The 15,376-nt window shown below is 68.4% G+C and overlaps 2 protein-coding genes across 7 annotated transcripts in view; one reads left to right on the top strand and one right to left on the bottom strand.

Moving 5' to 3' along the window:
• Nucleotides 1–212: 212 nt before the first annotated feature.
• SYT2 (synaptotagmin 2) lies at nt 213–6,209 on the top strand (the record flags this gene model as incomplete). Its single annotated transcript, XM_084868584.1, has 8 exons — nt 213–402; nt 1,519–1,685; nt 2,708–2,827; nt 3,418–3,585; nt 3,884–4,051; nt 4,417–4,534; nt 5,337–5,470; nt 5,576–6,209. 8 exons carry the CDS (start codon nt 213–215, stop codon nt 5,780–5,782), a joined length of 1,272 nt encoding a protein of 423 aa, XP_084724710.1. The 3' UTR covers nt 5,783–6,209.
• Nucleotides 6,210–9,965: 3,756 nt separating this feature from the next.
• Nucleotides 9,966–15,376, bottom strand: part of PPP1R12B (protein phosphatase 1 regulatory subunit 12B) — a 50,773-nt gene continuing 45,362 nt past the window's right edge. For 3 of the 6 annotated variants that reach the window (XR_014793572.1, XM_084868550.1, XM_084868551.1), the window contains 2 exons: nt 13,893–14,044; nt 9,966–11,980 (listed from right to left, as the gene is read on the bottom strand). Coding sequence is in view for 5 of the 6 variants with exons in the window: in XM_084868550.1 (XP_084724676.1) it covers nt 13,910–14,044 (135 nt within the window). In the remaining variant the exon portion in view is untranslated. The remainder of the gene's footprint in view (nt 11,981–13,892; nt 14,045–15,376) is intronic. The other 3 variants (XM_084868552.1, XM_084868553.1, XM_084868558.1) reach the window with 1 other exon arrangement.

The raw sequence follows: 15,376 nt of genomic DNA on the forward strand, positions 1-15,376 counted from the left end.
CCAGGGGACCTCAGGGAGCTGAGGTGAGCCCGTGGGGTCTGTGGGGAGAGTGTCTCAGGTCCAGAGAGCAGCAGGTGTGAGGCTCCGGGTTACCAGGGAGGACGCAGTTCTTGGAGGGGACGGAGCCCTGGTGCTTGACCACAGGACTGGGAGGGACCTTTGGGTGCTCACCCGGCCCTCCCCTCCCACCCACAGCCACCCCCGCAGCCACCATGTGGAACATCTTCAAGAAGAACCAGCAGCCGGAGGCGGCTCCGGCGGCCACCACCACGGCCACCATGCCCGCCGTGCCTGCCGGGCCCGTGGGCAACTCCACCGAGAGTGGGGGTGCCGAGGGGAGCAAGGAAGACATGTTTACCAAGCTGAAGGACAAGTTCTTCAACGAGATGAGCAGGATCCCCCGTGAGTGTCCCCGGGGCTGGGTGTGGGGGAACCCAGGGGCACAGTTGACTGGGTTCTTCCCTAAACCCGGGTTTAGGCTGTATTATTGGGGCGCCCTGTGAATAATGGGGGTGTGTGGGCTGGCTTACTGAAGGGAGCAGGGCCCAACCTCCCAGGGGGAAAAAAAAAAGTCCTTATACAATTTAGAAAACTGTCAAAAGATGAAACCAAAATATTAAAAATTTATATATTTTAAAATATTGATGTCAGAGAGGAAGGGAGAGGGAAAGAGAGAGAGAAACATCATGGATCGCTGCCTCCTGCATGCCCCATACAAGGGATCAAGCCTGTAACTCGGGCATGTGTCCTGACTGGGAATCAAACCAGTGACCTCCTGGTTCATGGATCAATGCTCAACCATTGAGCCACACCGGTCGGGCAGTGATGGACGTTTTAGTACCTTATGGTGCCCCTGCCTTCTGAATTCCCGGCTAAGTCTGTGTGGGAGACAGAGGCCACACTCAGCCCCACCACCAGCTTACTATCGATAGTACATGGTGGTCACACCGCGGACAGCAAACCAGGTTGGTCAGCACCGCGGACAGCAGCCAGGTGAGCAGGACCTCGGGCAGCGGTCAGGTGGGTCAGGACCGCGGACAGCGGTCAGCTGAGTAAGCACAGTGGATAGCGGTCAGATGGTCAACACCACGGACAGCAGTCAGGTGGTCAGAACCTCGGACAGCGGCCAGGTGGGTCAGCACCGTGGACAGCAGCCAGGTGGGTCAGGGCCGTGGACAGCATCCCCGCCTGAGCACTCCGTGGGATCATCCCGGCTCTTCCCACCTGTCCAAGGGCCACCCCCACCCTCTGCAATCCAACCAGTTCTCTGTGGGTCAGACTGGTCAGCACTCGCAGAGCCCAGCTCACCTCCCTGCGTGTTCAGCCCGTTTCCCCGTTAGCGGGGAGGGCCACGGGGCCACGGGCTAGGTCCCCGTGAGACAGCAGGCGAAGCACATGCCATATCCCTGAAGGTCGCACGCGCGCGCGCGTGTGTGGTGGGACCGTGCGGGGTGGGCAGGGGGCCACGGTCCCCTCCCAGGGCGGAGCCCCGCTGACGCCCGGCTCTCCCGCGGGCAGTGCCGCCCTGGGCGCTGATAGCCATCACCGTGGTGGCCGGCCTCCTGCTCCTCACCTGCTGCTTCTGCATCTGCAAGAAGTGCTGCTGCCGGAAGAAGAAGAACAAGAAGGAGAAGGGCAAGGGTGCCAAGAACGCCATGAGCATGAAGGACATGAAAGGCGGGCAGGTAGGAAGGGGCGGGGCCACGGGAGGGCACTGCTGCCCTCAGAGGCCCCAGGAGGGCCGCTGGGCTCTGCAGCCACCGGGTCCCCCCCACCCCCGACTGTGCACAGTCCCCACCGGCTACCTCTGCACCCAAGGTGCTCGTGGGAGGGGGACTGATGGGGGGGACCCTTACTGATCCCAGGAGAGGCTGTTGGGGCAAACTGTCAGAGGGAGACCCCCCATCTGAGAGACCATCCCGGGAGTGAGCTGTGGCCTCTAGCTGGGGGCGGGGCTGGGACTGGACGAGGCCAAATGCAGTCTGTCTCTAATCCCGTCATCATTCGCCCTGTCCTTTGGGGCCGGTCAGCTGGCAGGTCCGTCACACACCCAGGCTTCCCCTTCGGAGTTTGCAGAGGCCCCAGAGAGCTCCCCCAACCCCCGGGGGTGACAGTGGAGGAAGGGCCTGACCTCAGAACCAGCCGGGAAGCAAACACCTCTGTGTGTTTGTGTGCACACATACACATCTGTACTCTGTACATGCATGCATGTGTGCACACGTGTGTATTATGTGTGCACGTGCCTATGGGGGGAAGGGTCCTGCTGTGGGGAGCACGGGGGCTCCAAGAACGCCCCAGGCAGTCCAGCCAGGTCCCCCACCTGGGAGGCCACCCCCGTGGCTGTGACCCCCCACCCCAGGACCTGTCTGGGCTGCAGAATTTTTCTCTTGACGACATTCTCCCTTCTCTTCCCACCTCTGTGGACTCGCCCGCTCCTGCTTATCGGGACTGCTCGCCTGCCCGGTACGTCTTGCCCAGGGGCCTGAGCTGGGGAAGTATGGGGGTGGGGTGGGGAGGGCTGGGTCCTGCAGGGGAGAGGCACGGGGGGGAGAGTCCCGGAGGACTGCCCGCCCCCACGGTTCCCCTCCCTCTCTCTCCCTGGACTCTGAGCCGGTCTGCACTGAGGGCCCTCTCCCCACGACCCCTGTGCTGGGCCGGGCCCCTCTGTCCTCCCCTGACCCCGCCCCTCTCTCCGCAGCCCCCACAGGATGACGATGATGCAGAGACCGGCCTGACCGAAGGGGAGGGAGAGGGCGAGGAGGAGAAGGAGCCCGAGAACCTGGGCAAGCTGCAGTTCTCCCTGGACTACGACTTCCAGGCCAACCAGGTGGGCGGCTGGAGGGGGGCGGCAGGGGGCAGAACCGCCCTCTCCATGGAGGGGCCGGCTGGGAAGGACCCTGGCTCGACTGTCCATTAACCCCCACCCCCGACCTGGGGCCAGTCTGTGTCCTCTCAACTCCTGTGACCCCTGTGTGTTCCAAGTTCTTTCTTTCTTTCTTTCTTTCTTTCTTTCTTTCTTTCTTTCTTTCTTTAAAAAAAAAATATATATATATATATTTTATTGATTTTTTACAGAGAGGAAGGGAGAAGGATAGTTAGAAACATCGACGAGAGAGAATCATCCATCAGCTGCCTCCTGCACACCCCCTACTGGGGATGCGCCCACAACCATGGTGCATGCCCTTGACCGGAATCGAACCTGAGACCTTTAAGTTCGCAGGCCGGCGCTCTATCCACTGAGCCACACCAGTCTCGGCATGTTCTGAGTTCTTGGGGACGGAGCTGGCACGGCCCTCCTCTTGCCCCAGCGTGGCCCCCGGACCCCCGGCCGCTGGGACGGCCGCTGCCGGTGCTGCTCAGGCCGAGCGGGGAAGGGGAGGGGCGGTCCTGAGACTCGGCGCACCCCTGTCTCCACAGCTGACCGTCGGCGTGCTGCAGGCCGCAGAGCTGCCCGCCCTGGACATGGGAGGCACCTCAGACCCTTACGTCAAGGTCTTCCTCCTCCCGGACAAGAAGAAGAAATACGAGACCAAAGTTCACCGCAAGACGCTGAACCCCGCCTTCAACGAGACCTTCACCTTCAAGGTGACGGACGAGGGCTGGAGGGCGGGCCCTGGGCTCCCTCCGGACCCCAGGCCCACATGCCTCCCACTCGCCTCTCCTGGCTCCGGGCCGAGGCTGAGGTCACGGGACCAACTCCGTCTGGAACGAGGGCGGCTGGCTCGGGGCTCTCCCCACCCCACTGGTCCCCCAGAGCCCGGTTCTTCCCTCCATCTCCCCAGGCTCACCGGGAGTCCCGCGGGCATCGGGTGGGGAGAACGCTGGGCCCAGGGCGCATGCGTGCGCTGCCCCGACCTGCGCTGACCCTGCCCGTGCCCCACAGGTGCCGTACCAGGAGCTGGGGGGCAAGACCCTGGTGATGGCCATCTACGACTTCGACCGCTTCTCCAAGCACGACATCATCGGGGAGGTGAAGGTGCCCATGAACACGGTGGACCTGGGCCAGCCCATCGAGGAGTGGAGAGACCTGCAGGGCGGCGAGAAGGAGGAGGTGAGCGCGCGGACGGGGCCCCAGCGCCGGGGACCAGGGATGGGGCTGGGGTCCAGCGAGGAGGTGCTGGGCGGAGAGCTGGGGGGACGGTTCCCAGGTGCTGCTGCCTCCAGGGCCCTGGGTCCGTGCACCTCGCTTTGGCCTGGGGGAACAGGAGGTACCATGTCCGCCAGCCTCCCAGGCACCACCGGCCCACCCCTGCCTGCAGCCTGTCCTCCATGCCCGGCTGCTGCTCACTCTCCCTCCCCCGGGGGGATCTGAGGCTGAGCCACCTGCCGGGGGGGGGGGGGGGGGGGGGGGCGGGGAGGGGGCCGTGCCGGAGGCCCCGGGTGGCCGAGCTGACCCGGTCCCCTCTCCCTGCGCAGCCGGAGAAGCTGGGCGACATCTGCACGTCCCTGCGCTACGTGCCCACGGCCGGCAAGCTCACCGTCTGCATCCTGGAGGCCAAGAACCTGAAGAAGATGGACGTGGGCGGCCTCTCGGGTAGGTGCAGCGCGCCTGGCCGCCACTAGGTGGCAGCAGCGAGCCTCCCGCCTGGGGCAGGCGGCTCTGAGGGCTGTGAGTCCTCTCACCCCCACCCACTCCCACCCCGAGGGCAGGACCCAGGACCGGGCTCCCCAGAGCCCCCCTTTCTCCGAAGACCCCCTTTCTGCCTTCCGGGCTCTCCTCTGAGCCCGAGGTTTAGGATTCTCCTGCCCCCGCCTCCCCCCCCCCCCACTGGGAAGCGCAGGGCGTGGTGGGTGGGGCGGTGGGGTTTGGGGAGGGGGTTGTGGGGGACTGGGTGGGCGCTCTGCCTCCCGAGAGGCGGGCTGTGACCTTGGCCACGTCCCCGCTGTGGGCTTTGGGGTCCCACCGGCCAGGTCAGGAGGATGGCACGGGGTCGGACGGCAGGGGCCTGTGGACCCCACGTGGCCTCCCTCCCTGTGGCCCGGGACCAGGTCACCCAGTCACCCCGCAGCCTCCCGCCTCCTGCAGGGCCTTGGGTGCCTGGAGCCTGGTCTCTCGGGGGGTGCTGGGCCTGTGGGAGGCGCAGGGGGGACCTGGGGGTTCCCTCTCCCCCTAGGGAGGCCCTGGGGGCACCTGAGGGTCCCCTCTCCCCCGTGAGAGGCCCTGGGGGCACCTGGGGGTTCCCTCTTCCCACTGAGGGCATCTGGGGGTTCCTTCTCCCCAGTGGGAGGCCCTGGGGGTACGGGGGGTTCCCTCTCCCCCGAGGGAGGCCCTGGGGGCATGGGGTTCCCTCTCCCCCGTGAGAGGCACTGAGGGACCCCGGGTTCTCCCTGCGCAGACCCCTACGTGAAGATCCACCTGATGCAGAACGGCAAGAGGCTCAAGAAGAAGAAGACGACGGTGAAGAAGAAGACGCTGAACCCCTACTTCAACGAGTCCTTCAGCTTCGAGATCCCCTTCGAGCAGATCCAGGTGCGGGGCCTCGGGGCGGGGCCTCGGGGTGGGGCCTCAGGGCGGGAGGGCCGGCGGGCCGGCGGGCGCTGGGCTGGGCTGACCCCTCGCCCCCGTGTCCGGCAGAAAGTTCACGTGGTGATCACGGTGCTGGACTACGACAAGCTGGGCAAGAACGAGGCCATCGGCAAGATCTTCGTGGGCAGCAACGCCACGGGCACGGAGCTGCGGCACTGGTCCGACATGCTGGCCAACCCGCGCCGGCCCATCGCCCAGTGGCACTCGCTGAAGCCCGAGGAGGAGGTGGACGCTCTCCTGGGCAAGAACAAGTAGGAGCCGCGGCTGCCGCCGAGACCGCACGGCCGGCCGGCTCGGACCGACGGGCCCCGAGCCCTCCATACCTCAGCGACGCCCTCGAGGTCCCTCCGTGTGGCCGCGTCCTCGTCCCCCTCCCTCTCCGTCCGTCCGAAGACCGGCTCCCCGGGGGCAGCCCAGGAGCGTCCCGGCGAGGAGCCCGGCTCTGGTCACCGCCCGGAGCCGCCCGCTGCATGCCCGTCACCGCCATCGCCATCATCGCCATCGCGGTCCCAGCGGGGTCCCTCGTCCCAGCCTCGCCCGCCCGCCCGCCCGCCCGCCCGCCCGCCCTGGCCTCCGGGAGGGAGGACCTCGTGGCAGGAAGCTGAGACACCTCCCGTTTTTTGCCTGTTCTGCACCCACTCGACGGACGGCACTTCCTGTTTCCGGGGAGGGAAGGCTGCACCGTGGCCAGCGACCTGTGTGTGCGCGCGCACACGTGTCCACGTGTGTGCGCGCGTACATGTATACATGCATGTGCGTGAGCGCGTTGTGTACACACGTGTGTTAGAGGGCATTGTGCACACGTGTGTGAGTGCATTGTGTGCATGTGTGTGAGGGCATTGTGTACACGTGTGTGAGTGCATTGTGTGCACATGTGTGTGAGAGGGCATTGTGTACACGTGAGTGCATTGTGTACACGTGTGTGAGGGCATTGTGTACATATGTGTGTGTGCATGTGCGAGAGGGCACTGTGCACCTGTGTGTGCATGTGTGTGAGCACCTCCACACCCTGGAATGAGCCATGGACAGGGAGTCCTGCAGGAGGGGACCCTGACGTGATGGCAGGCCCTCGGTCTGCGTGGGCGGTAACAGAGAAGGCTCCGGCCCAGCCCGGCTGCCGGCAGCTCCCTCCCTCCTCCTGGGCGACCGTCTGGGCTGCGGAGACGGATTTGTCCGGAGCCAGGACCGCGCCCTGGCATCGTGGACGTCCTGTGCTCAGCGCCGCGGCCCCAGGGGGCTTCTGGGACGTGAGCCAATGGCCGGCGGGTCGGCCGCCGAGAGGGACCTCACACTCCGGGGCCGTTCATCTCACCCCACAGAGGCCCAGGGGCCCGGGACCCTATCCCCCCTTCCCCCCGCCTGGGGCAGCAGCCGCCCCACAGTCCACGCCCTCATTTCCCATCATGCTTTGGCTTGTTCTCTCTTAAACCAAGTGGAGCAACCTGTCGGCAGAGCCGGCGCCGGTGCGGGGCCAGAGGGAGCTTTGCTGGTTCGGTCCCTGAGGTCCAGGTGAGGCCGGGGCGGGGGGGAACGGGACGGGGGGGGGGGGCAGACAGACGGCGGAGTCCCAGGACGAGGCAGACAGGGCACAGAGGGTCCTGGGCTCTCCCCCTCGGCCCTCCTGGCCCCTGGCACCCCGCGTCCCTCCTCAGGGAGGCAGGGCCCCTCCAGACGGGGGTGGAGGCCGGGGGGGGGGGGCTGCTCCCTGGGCTCCCGTCCCCTCCCCGTCTCCCCGTGCCCCCCGCGTTGATAAAAAGCCATATATATGTTCATGTCGGCACCGAGTCCCCTTCCAGACCCCAGCCGGGGCGAGCGGGGCAGCCCCTGGCCGTGTCCCCCCGCCGTGCGCCCCCCCAGCCCTGCGCCCACAGGCCGCCCCAGCACCCCATGTCCGTGAACTCTCCTCCCCAGACCCCCGTCCCCCCTCCCCGCCCTCGTCTTCCTCGGGCCCCGGGACAGGTGCGGGTGCGGGAGAGCAGACACAGGTGCAGGCGTCTCCGTGTTATCAGGAGGAGGAGGGGCTTGGTCTCTGCCGCCCTCAGCTGGAGAGGGGGTGCGGGGACCCTCCCCCCGAAACCAGGGAGCCCCTCAGCCTCCCAGAGCCCTCCCTCCCCGTGGCCGTGGGGCATGGAAGTCATTCGTTACCGGATCCCCGTGTGCGCACACGTGTGTGTGTGTGTGTGTGTGTGTGTACACGTGTGTGTTCTCATGGGGAGGTAGGGAGACCCCGACAAGGGTGAGGAGCGTGTAGGGCAGGGGGTGCCCGCAGAGGCGGAGGTCAGAGGTCACCGGGCTCCGCCCCCGCTCCAGAGCAGTGGGACACTGGTGCTTCCCAGGGTGTATCCCCTCCCCCCCCCCACTCTCACCCCCCCCCCCCGTGTCCCACAAACCTCATCACTGACTCCCGTCAATCTTCCCTTCCCTGCCCCTCCCCCCTTCCCTTTCCCCACTACTCCCCCTCCTCTCCCCCTTCCCCTCCTCCCCTCCCTCCCCTCCTCCTTCCTCCTCCCCTCCTTGCCTACCTCCCCTCCCCCACCCTTCCCCTCCTCTCCCCTTCCCTTCCCCTCCCCCACCCCTCTCCTTGCCTACCTCCCCTGCCCCTTCCCTCTCCCTCCCCTGCCCCTTCCCTCCCCCTCCCCCCTCACCTCCCTCCCCTCCCCTTCCCTCACCCCCTTCCCCGTCCTCTCCCCCTTCCTTTCCCCTTCCCCCTCCTCGCCTACCTCCCCTCCCCCTTCCCTTCCCCTCACCCCTTCCCCACCCTCTTCCGCTTCCCTGCCCACCTGGGGGAGGGCAGGCAGGGACGGGTCCCAAGGCCTGAGCTGGGGGTCCAGAGCCCGGGACATGGCTGCCGGGTTGGCAGACAGACAGGGAGCCCAGTGGCACCCGAGTGTGACGAGAGCGGTGAAGCCTGAAGTGCAGGTGCCCCGAGTGCCCTTGGCTGTGTGTACCCGACTTTCACGCCCGTCTGGCCGGGCTGTGTGTCCCGTGGCCCCGGGCCCCACGGGGCCCCTGGTCCGGGGGAGACCGGCCCCCGAGGGCGTCTCCTCCCCGGGGTTCTGAGCAGCAATACGGAGACGCTGAGCCTTGGAGACACGTGAATAGACTTTATTTTTTAAGCAACGACAAAACCAGGGCCTCCTGAAGCCACTTGAGCCCGCCCCCGCCCCCCGCCCCAGTGGGGATAGTTGTAACGGCCCCGTCCCGGCAGACGCCGGGCTGAGCCTCGACCCACATGCATGTCTTCCTGCCAACAGCGCATGGCCCAGCGAGCGCGGCCCTCCCCTGAGTCCGCGTCCGAGCCGTCTGTGTCCCCCCACCCCGCCCCGGGGCCCCCGCCCGCAGGGCTGACCCCTGGCCGTGCTGTGTCCAGCCCGCTGTCTGGTGTCTGTGTGTGTGTGGTGTCCCCCACCCAGTGTGTGAACTAACTGACAAGCCATACAGGGGCCCCGCAGGAGCCCGGGCACAGCCCCGGAGCCCCGCCCCCCACGAAGGGCTGCCTGCTCCCCCCACCCAGCGTGTGCGAGGACGGAGTGTCCGGGGCCGGGTGGGGCCCCCCTTCTGCACCCGAGGCGGCCAGGCCACGCTGGGCACCCACAGGGGCCCGTCCGGACGCCCGGCTGGTCACGTGCTCCCCGCCCCTCCTGCGGTCGGACCGAGGGCCCCTGAGGCTGCAGGCCCCTCGGAGAGTGGGGGGCGGGTCTGGGCCGTGGGTGGCTCGGGAGCTCGGAGCTCCCGGCCCCGGCAGGGCACACAGCTCCTGGGAGCCGCTGGAGGTCCGGCTGAGGCCCACGTGGAAGGCAGGGGGGGCAGACGGGGCCCCGGCCCCACCAGGACCTCCTTCCTCGTCTCAGAACACGCGTGCAGCCTGCCCCCCCACCCCCACCCCCACCTGCCTGGCGATGCTCTCACCCCTCGTGTGGCCCCGTGTTCTGGTCCAATCTCGTCCAGTCGTTATTTTGTAATGAGCTGAGTCTCCTCATTAAAGAGATGAGCTGAGAGAACCCTGGGGGTGGGGCGTCTCTGGTTGTGTTGGCTGGACTGGGCGAGGGCGGGGGGGCCCCCAGCGGGGGTGGGGGGGGAGGTCTGGGGCTCAGAGGGGAGAGGCCAGGCTCCCGGGGGTGGGGAGGGAGGCCCTGAGCCGGTGGTCTGTCCTGCTGTTTGGGCCACAAGCCGCTGGGGGGCAGCTGGGGCCTGTGCTGAGGACCGGGCCCCCAGGCGGGAGGCAGGGCTGGGCAGAGAGTGGCGGGCAGAGCTGGGCGGGTCCCACTGGCCGGGGCGTTGGCCAGTCACAGCCAAAGGGTCTGTCTCCGGCCGGGGCCCGGCCCGGGGCACTGGGCCCTCAGTCGGCCCCACTCCCTCGGCGGCCGCGTGTCCCAGGCAGAGGCAGTGGCAGGAAGGGGGGGCACACGTGAGGCCCACAGAGTCTCCCAGGCGCAGAGCCAGTCCATGGAAACACGTTTATTTGCTGCTCATAAATACTGCGTGTGCAGGCGCCATACAGAGTGCGTGTCCCCCACAGCCACACGGGACACCCATGACGTCACGTGACCACCAGCACACAGCCCTCCCTCGGGGCGGAGGCCACATCCAGCTCAGAGCGGCCTGCTGCCCGCCGGCCCTCCCGGTGTCACGGCGCCCGCTGACCCGGGGTGGGGTGGGAGCCGGCGGGAGGGGCTGGGGACAGGCCCCCAGTTCTGGGTGGGGGTCGGACAGGTGGTCTGGGGGAGCGTGAGCCCCGAGGCTGATGTCACGGGGACGAGGCCGGCTGCCCATGCTCCGTCCCCAGGGGAGGCCGGGGGCCCCGCCCGGAGGCCGGGACGAGACGGGGGCGGGGGGGGGGGGGCAGGTGGTGGTGGTCCTGGAGGCCTCCCTGCACCTCGGGGCGGAGGGTGTGAGGGAGGGGGGAGGGCCCGGGAGGGCGCAGGCAGACGGGACCAGAGCTCTCACTCGGGGACGATGGTTAAGGACAGACCCAGACTCCAGAAGGTTCCACGGGCCCACACGCCACATGCGCACCTGCGGCCGCCCCTCAGCCCTCAGGGCTGCCTCTGACCAGGACTCTCCCCCCCGAAGCCCCCTCCCCGGGGACGGAGCCTCTGCACTCTGTGCGCTCGCTGGTCAGGGTTCCGGCTGCTCCTCTGCCCCAGACTCCATTCCCTGTGGCCGAGGCCGATCCCGGGGCCACCAAGTCCCTCCTGTGCGATCTCACCAGGAGGCGGCAGGCAACCAGGCGGCAGCCTGGAGGGCAATGCCACCGGGAGGCCGAGATCTGAGCCACCAGGGACCCCCTCCTGCCCCCCGATGGGCCGACCGCCTGCCTCCTGGAGCCTCGGGGTCCTGACACCCCCCCCCCCCGCCTTTGGAGAGCGACGGGCAGAGGGGGCTGCGAAGGGTCCCGGCCGGGGTCTCCCTGCAGGCCCGGGGCGGCCGGAGCCCCTGGCCCCCCCTTCCCTCGCCTGTTGTCCTCCGCTCAGGTCGCAGACGCCCCTTCGGAGGCCCCACCTGCGGCTGCCGCGGGCCTGGTCTGGGCAGGGCAGCTGTGCCCACTCAGGGTGCCCCGGGAGGGAAGGCCCGGGGGAGCCCCCGGCCTGTCTGAGAAGGCCCTGGCACAGACAGCCCCCGGGCCCCGGCCTTTCCCGAGGCTGGGAAGCTGGCACTTCAGCAGAGAACTTTCTGGCAAGAAGAGGCGTCGTGAGCGGAGGGCACGGCGGGGAAGGCACACGTCTGAGAGCGGAGCGGAGGGCAGGATCCTCCTGACAATCCTTTCTTTTCCTGAGAAGAGGCAGCCCGCCCCCCATGCTGCAGAGCGCGGGAGTGTCCAGGCCTGTGGGGTCAGCGCTGTCCTTCCCTGAGACCGGCCTGACACTGAGCGCCCTGAGCGGCCTGGGGGAGGCTGAGCCACAGCTGGGGCCGCGGGGAGCGGGAGGCAGTGGGCCGCAGCCCAGGACCCGGAGCCTGACTGCCCGCACACAGAACAAACCCCTGGGGGAGGGGCAGCCCCGACAGCCGCCCTGCCTGCGGCCCCTCCTCACGCCGCCCGCCCCTCCGCCCGGACAGCCGTTCCCACAGGAGCAGGGCGGGGGGTGCCGGGGAGGCCGGGGAGGGGCAGGAGGCGGCGGAGCAGAGAGGGGGCGGAGGACACCAGGGGTGTGGAGGGCACTGGGGAGCCGGCACCCCGCCGTCCTGCCCCACGGGGTCCTGCAGCCGCACCGTGCGGCCCCGGTCGAGTGGAGGGCCAGGGGGACGCGGCGAGCAGGCCCGGCCGGGCGGAGGCGCCGGTGTGGAGGAGCAGAGGCGCAGAGCAGGGGAGGGCGGGCCCCCCGTGGGAAGGGGAGTCGGGGAGCACCGGCCTCCATCGGGCCGCGGCTACTTGGACAGTTTGCTGATGACCCGGATGAGGGCGCCGTTCTCATCTTTTAGCCTCTGGTTGTCGGACTTCAGCTCTGTTAACACCTGCGGGGGAGAGGGAGGGGTCACAGCCCTGAGCACCACCCTGCTCCGGCCGGTCACGTGACCATGCAGGGAGGCCACCAGAGCCGGGTGTCGCCGCAGGTTCAGGGGGCTGCCCTCCAGGCCACAACCCTGCCACGGCCGCGGGCATCCGTGTCGCCACCAGGAACAGATTGGTGCACAGCCGTGGGCACACATGCAAACCTGGTGGGCTGGGTGCAGTGCCTGCGTGAATGCTGCTGGAGCGGGAGGGGTCACAGGCCCAAAACCTCGCCCCCGCGGCCAGGGCAGGTCCCAGGATTGACCGCCTGCTGGCTCCTGAGACAGACCCGCCGTGCCCCGTCCCAGTCGCAGAGGCCGTGGGCCCACAGGCGGTCAGGCGGCCGCGGGCCTGACCTGCAGGCCGAGCGGCTCTCCCAGTGCCTCATCCAGACCTGCCTCCTGCCGGCGGCAGCTGGATCCCCGGCTGAGCACCGCCCGCGCCCGGCACCTGGGGCATCTGCAGCCGGATCCCCGGCTGAGCACCGCTCACGGCAAGGCCACGGCGCAGGCGTTCGTCTGAGGGTGAGCCAGGTGCCCCTCTAGAACCCTCACCCACGGGCACCTTTCCCACCAATTCCAGAGAAGGGGAAGGAGGAGAGACACACCGGTCGGTTGTCCTCCTACGCGCCCCGACCGGAGATGTGACCTGAAACCTGGGCAGGTGCCTGACCAGGCGGGAGCAGAGCCCACACCCTTCGGTGCTCCGGCCGACGCGCCAACCCACTGAGCCACACCGGCCCGGCCCCACCCCTTTTAAAACGTGCACATTCCTCCCAAGCCCGGCAACCTCAGACTCAGTTCTTTGAGGGAGAAGACCCAGGAGGGTGTCTGACCTCACCGGGCGGGCCCTGGGCGGGAACGTCTGGAAGCAGACGCTGTGCTGGGGACCGACTGCCATGTCAGCTCCCGGACGCCGCTCCCCTGACTCCCACGTCCCCGTCACCACTGCCATCCATGTCCGTGTCTCGGGAGTACTTCCTCCCGCCCCGACCAGCCGTGTCCGTGAGGCACAGCGGGGGTGTGGCCCCGGCCTGCTGCCTGGGGTGCAGCCGGACCCACCACGTGCCGAGTGATGGAATCTGGAACGCGGGGCAAGAAGGAAGGAGAAGCTGTGAAGCATCTCCAGGCTTTAACCCGACCTTCACCGTGGTTACCATCACCATGGTTACCTGCCGCATGCCATGCAGCTCCCGAAAGAGGGACCCGGAGAATAACGGGGGGCGCCTGTGGGCCCATCTCCAGCTCAGCGTTCAGGAGCTTCGGGGTGACGTTAAGTGGGGAGCCGTGTCTGCGCCGGGGGCACCCCTTGTGGGTGTGAGCTGCCCGCTGCCCACCGGCGGCTCCGTGAACGGGCAGAGGACGCGCAGGCCGCGAGGCTCCCCGAGGTGCCGCCCGGTGCTGAGCTCCTCCACCCTCCCCTGGGACGGAGGACCCGCCTGTGAGCCGCTTTCAGACCAACCACGGCTCTGCCTGCAGCCACACGCGGCCGGACACGCCAGGCCCCCGAGGGAGGAGGGCCGCGCACGCACCTCCACGGCCTGGCCCCCGCCGGCACGCGGTGAGACGGGAGCTGGCTCCGGGTGCTCCCAGAAGGCCATGGTCTGGGCCCTGGCTTCACAGACCCCCTGGGGATGGGCCCAGATACACGTGAGAGCCCCAGGCGGCCCCTGGTGGACGGAGACAGCGCGGCCTGCGTGGTGTGACCGTGCACACCTGTGCGCACCCACAGCATGTCCTCGGTCTCCTCAGCCACACGCCCCTCCCTGACCTGCCGCCCACGGCCTCCTCCTGGCTCCTGGGTCTGCAGGACCAGCCGTGGTGGCGCCGGACGGGCTCGGGCGGGTGAGCCCCAGCGGCAAGGGGCGCGACCTGCCTGCAGAGGGCGAGCGGCTAGAGCTCCTGGGATTGCGCGGACTCCATGGACGCCGAGAGCCGGGCCACCACGCGGGCCAGCGCCCTGTTCTCAGCCTGCAGCTGCGCGTTCATCTGCTTCAGGGTTTGGATCTGTTTGAGCTGGTGGAGGTTCTGCAGGGACACGAGGCAGGACAGAGAGACAGACAGACAGACAGACAGACCAGGAGGTGAGAGCAGGCAGAGCCACACAACTTGGTTAGTCTCAGCTGGCATGCGAGGAGGAGAGAGAAGCGGGGACGGAGGACGGCGGGCCTCCCTCGGCGCAGACAGCCATGCGCTCGCACGGCTCTGGCTCCAAAGCACCTGCTGGCTCTCGGTGACACCATGTGGCGGGGCCTGGGGCTCGAAGCTGCGGGCGCGGTCGAGCCACAGCCTGGGACCCTCCGCGGTCACGGCCCGGAGGCCAAGCCTGTGCTGCCCTTTGTCCCCCCACGGGGCCCCTACTCCGCCTTCTCTCTCGGTGCTGCTTCACCCCGTGAACTTCTTTCTTTAAGGAAAGAGCGGCCTGAGTGTAGGTGTTTTTGGAGTGAAGTGCGGCTGCCAGACCCCGGAGGGACCCGTCCGTGGACGTCCTGACCTGCTCCAGGGCCCGGCTGTGCCTGACCCGCATGTGGCTGTTGGCACAGCAGAGGCCAGGCGCCTCAGCTCACACTCACGCCGGGCTGACGCCCACGCTGGGGGTCAGCCACGTCCTGGCCTCGCGCTGCGGGACCCACTGGGCCACGTAAGCGGCCTGCTCGCTGCCTGACCCCACGGCCCCGCTCCTGGGCGCAGGGGGACTGGCCTGTGGAGGGCGTCATGGGGGCAGACAGAGCCTTGGGCCGCAGTGGCCACAGGAGGGCTGCCAGGACCGCAGGAGCGTCTGCCACCCCCAGAGAGGAGGACGGAGAGGGAGGGGGAGGGCGAGAACAAGGAAGTGAAGGAGGCACGAGGGGACAGAGAAAAGGAAACACACAGACAACACACAGAATCTCTGCCCCACGAGGGGACGGCCAGCGTGGGAAACGGGCAGGCACCGAGCAGCCCCGAATCGCCGCCGAAGGACTGGGCCCAGCAGCCGCCCCCGGCCGCGGGGAGGACAGCGCAGGCCCGGGGCTGCACACGGACACACCCAGCGGACGGAGGGACCACATCAGAGCCAACAGAGCTCCGCCTCCAGGGCTGGCGTGGGCCCACGGCCCCCCTCCCTGAGCGCCCGGCCTCGCCTGCACGCAGGTCGGGTGGGTCTGGAGGCTCAGCAGGAGGCGGGAGGCGCCTGTGGAACATTCCAGAAGGAATGCACTGGACAGGCTGGGAACGGGTGTTTCCAGAGGAAACAGAGTAAATCCAGGAGCGGATGCTGCAGGCCCTCGGGCAGAGACCCGGGAAGGGCTAGTGCTGCTCAGAGACCGCCGCTGAGGGGACCGGCCAGGGCGGGCGCAGCCCAGGCACAGCAGCCGTGCA

Source organism: Pipistrellus hanaki, assembly GCF_964339955.1.
Source record: "Pipistrellus hanaki genome assembly, chromosome: 20".
NCBI lineage: Eukaryota > Metazoa > Chordata > Mammalia > Chiroptera > Vespertilionidae > Pipistrellus > Pipistrellus hanaki.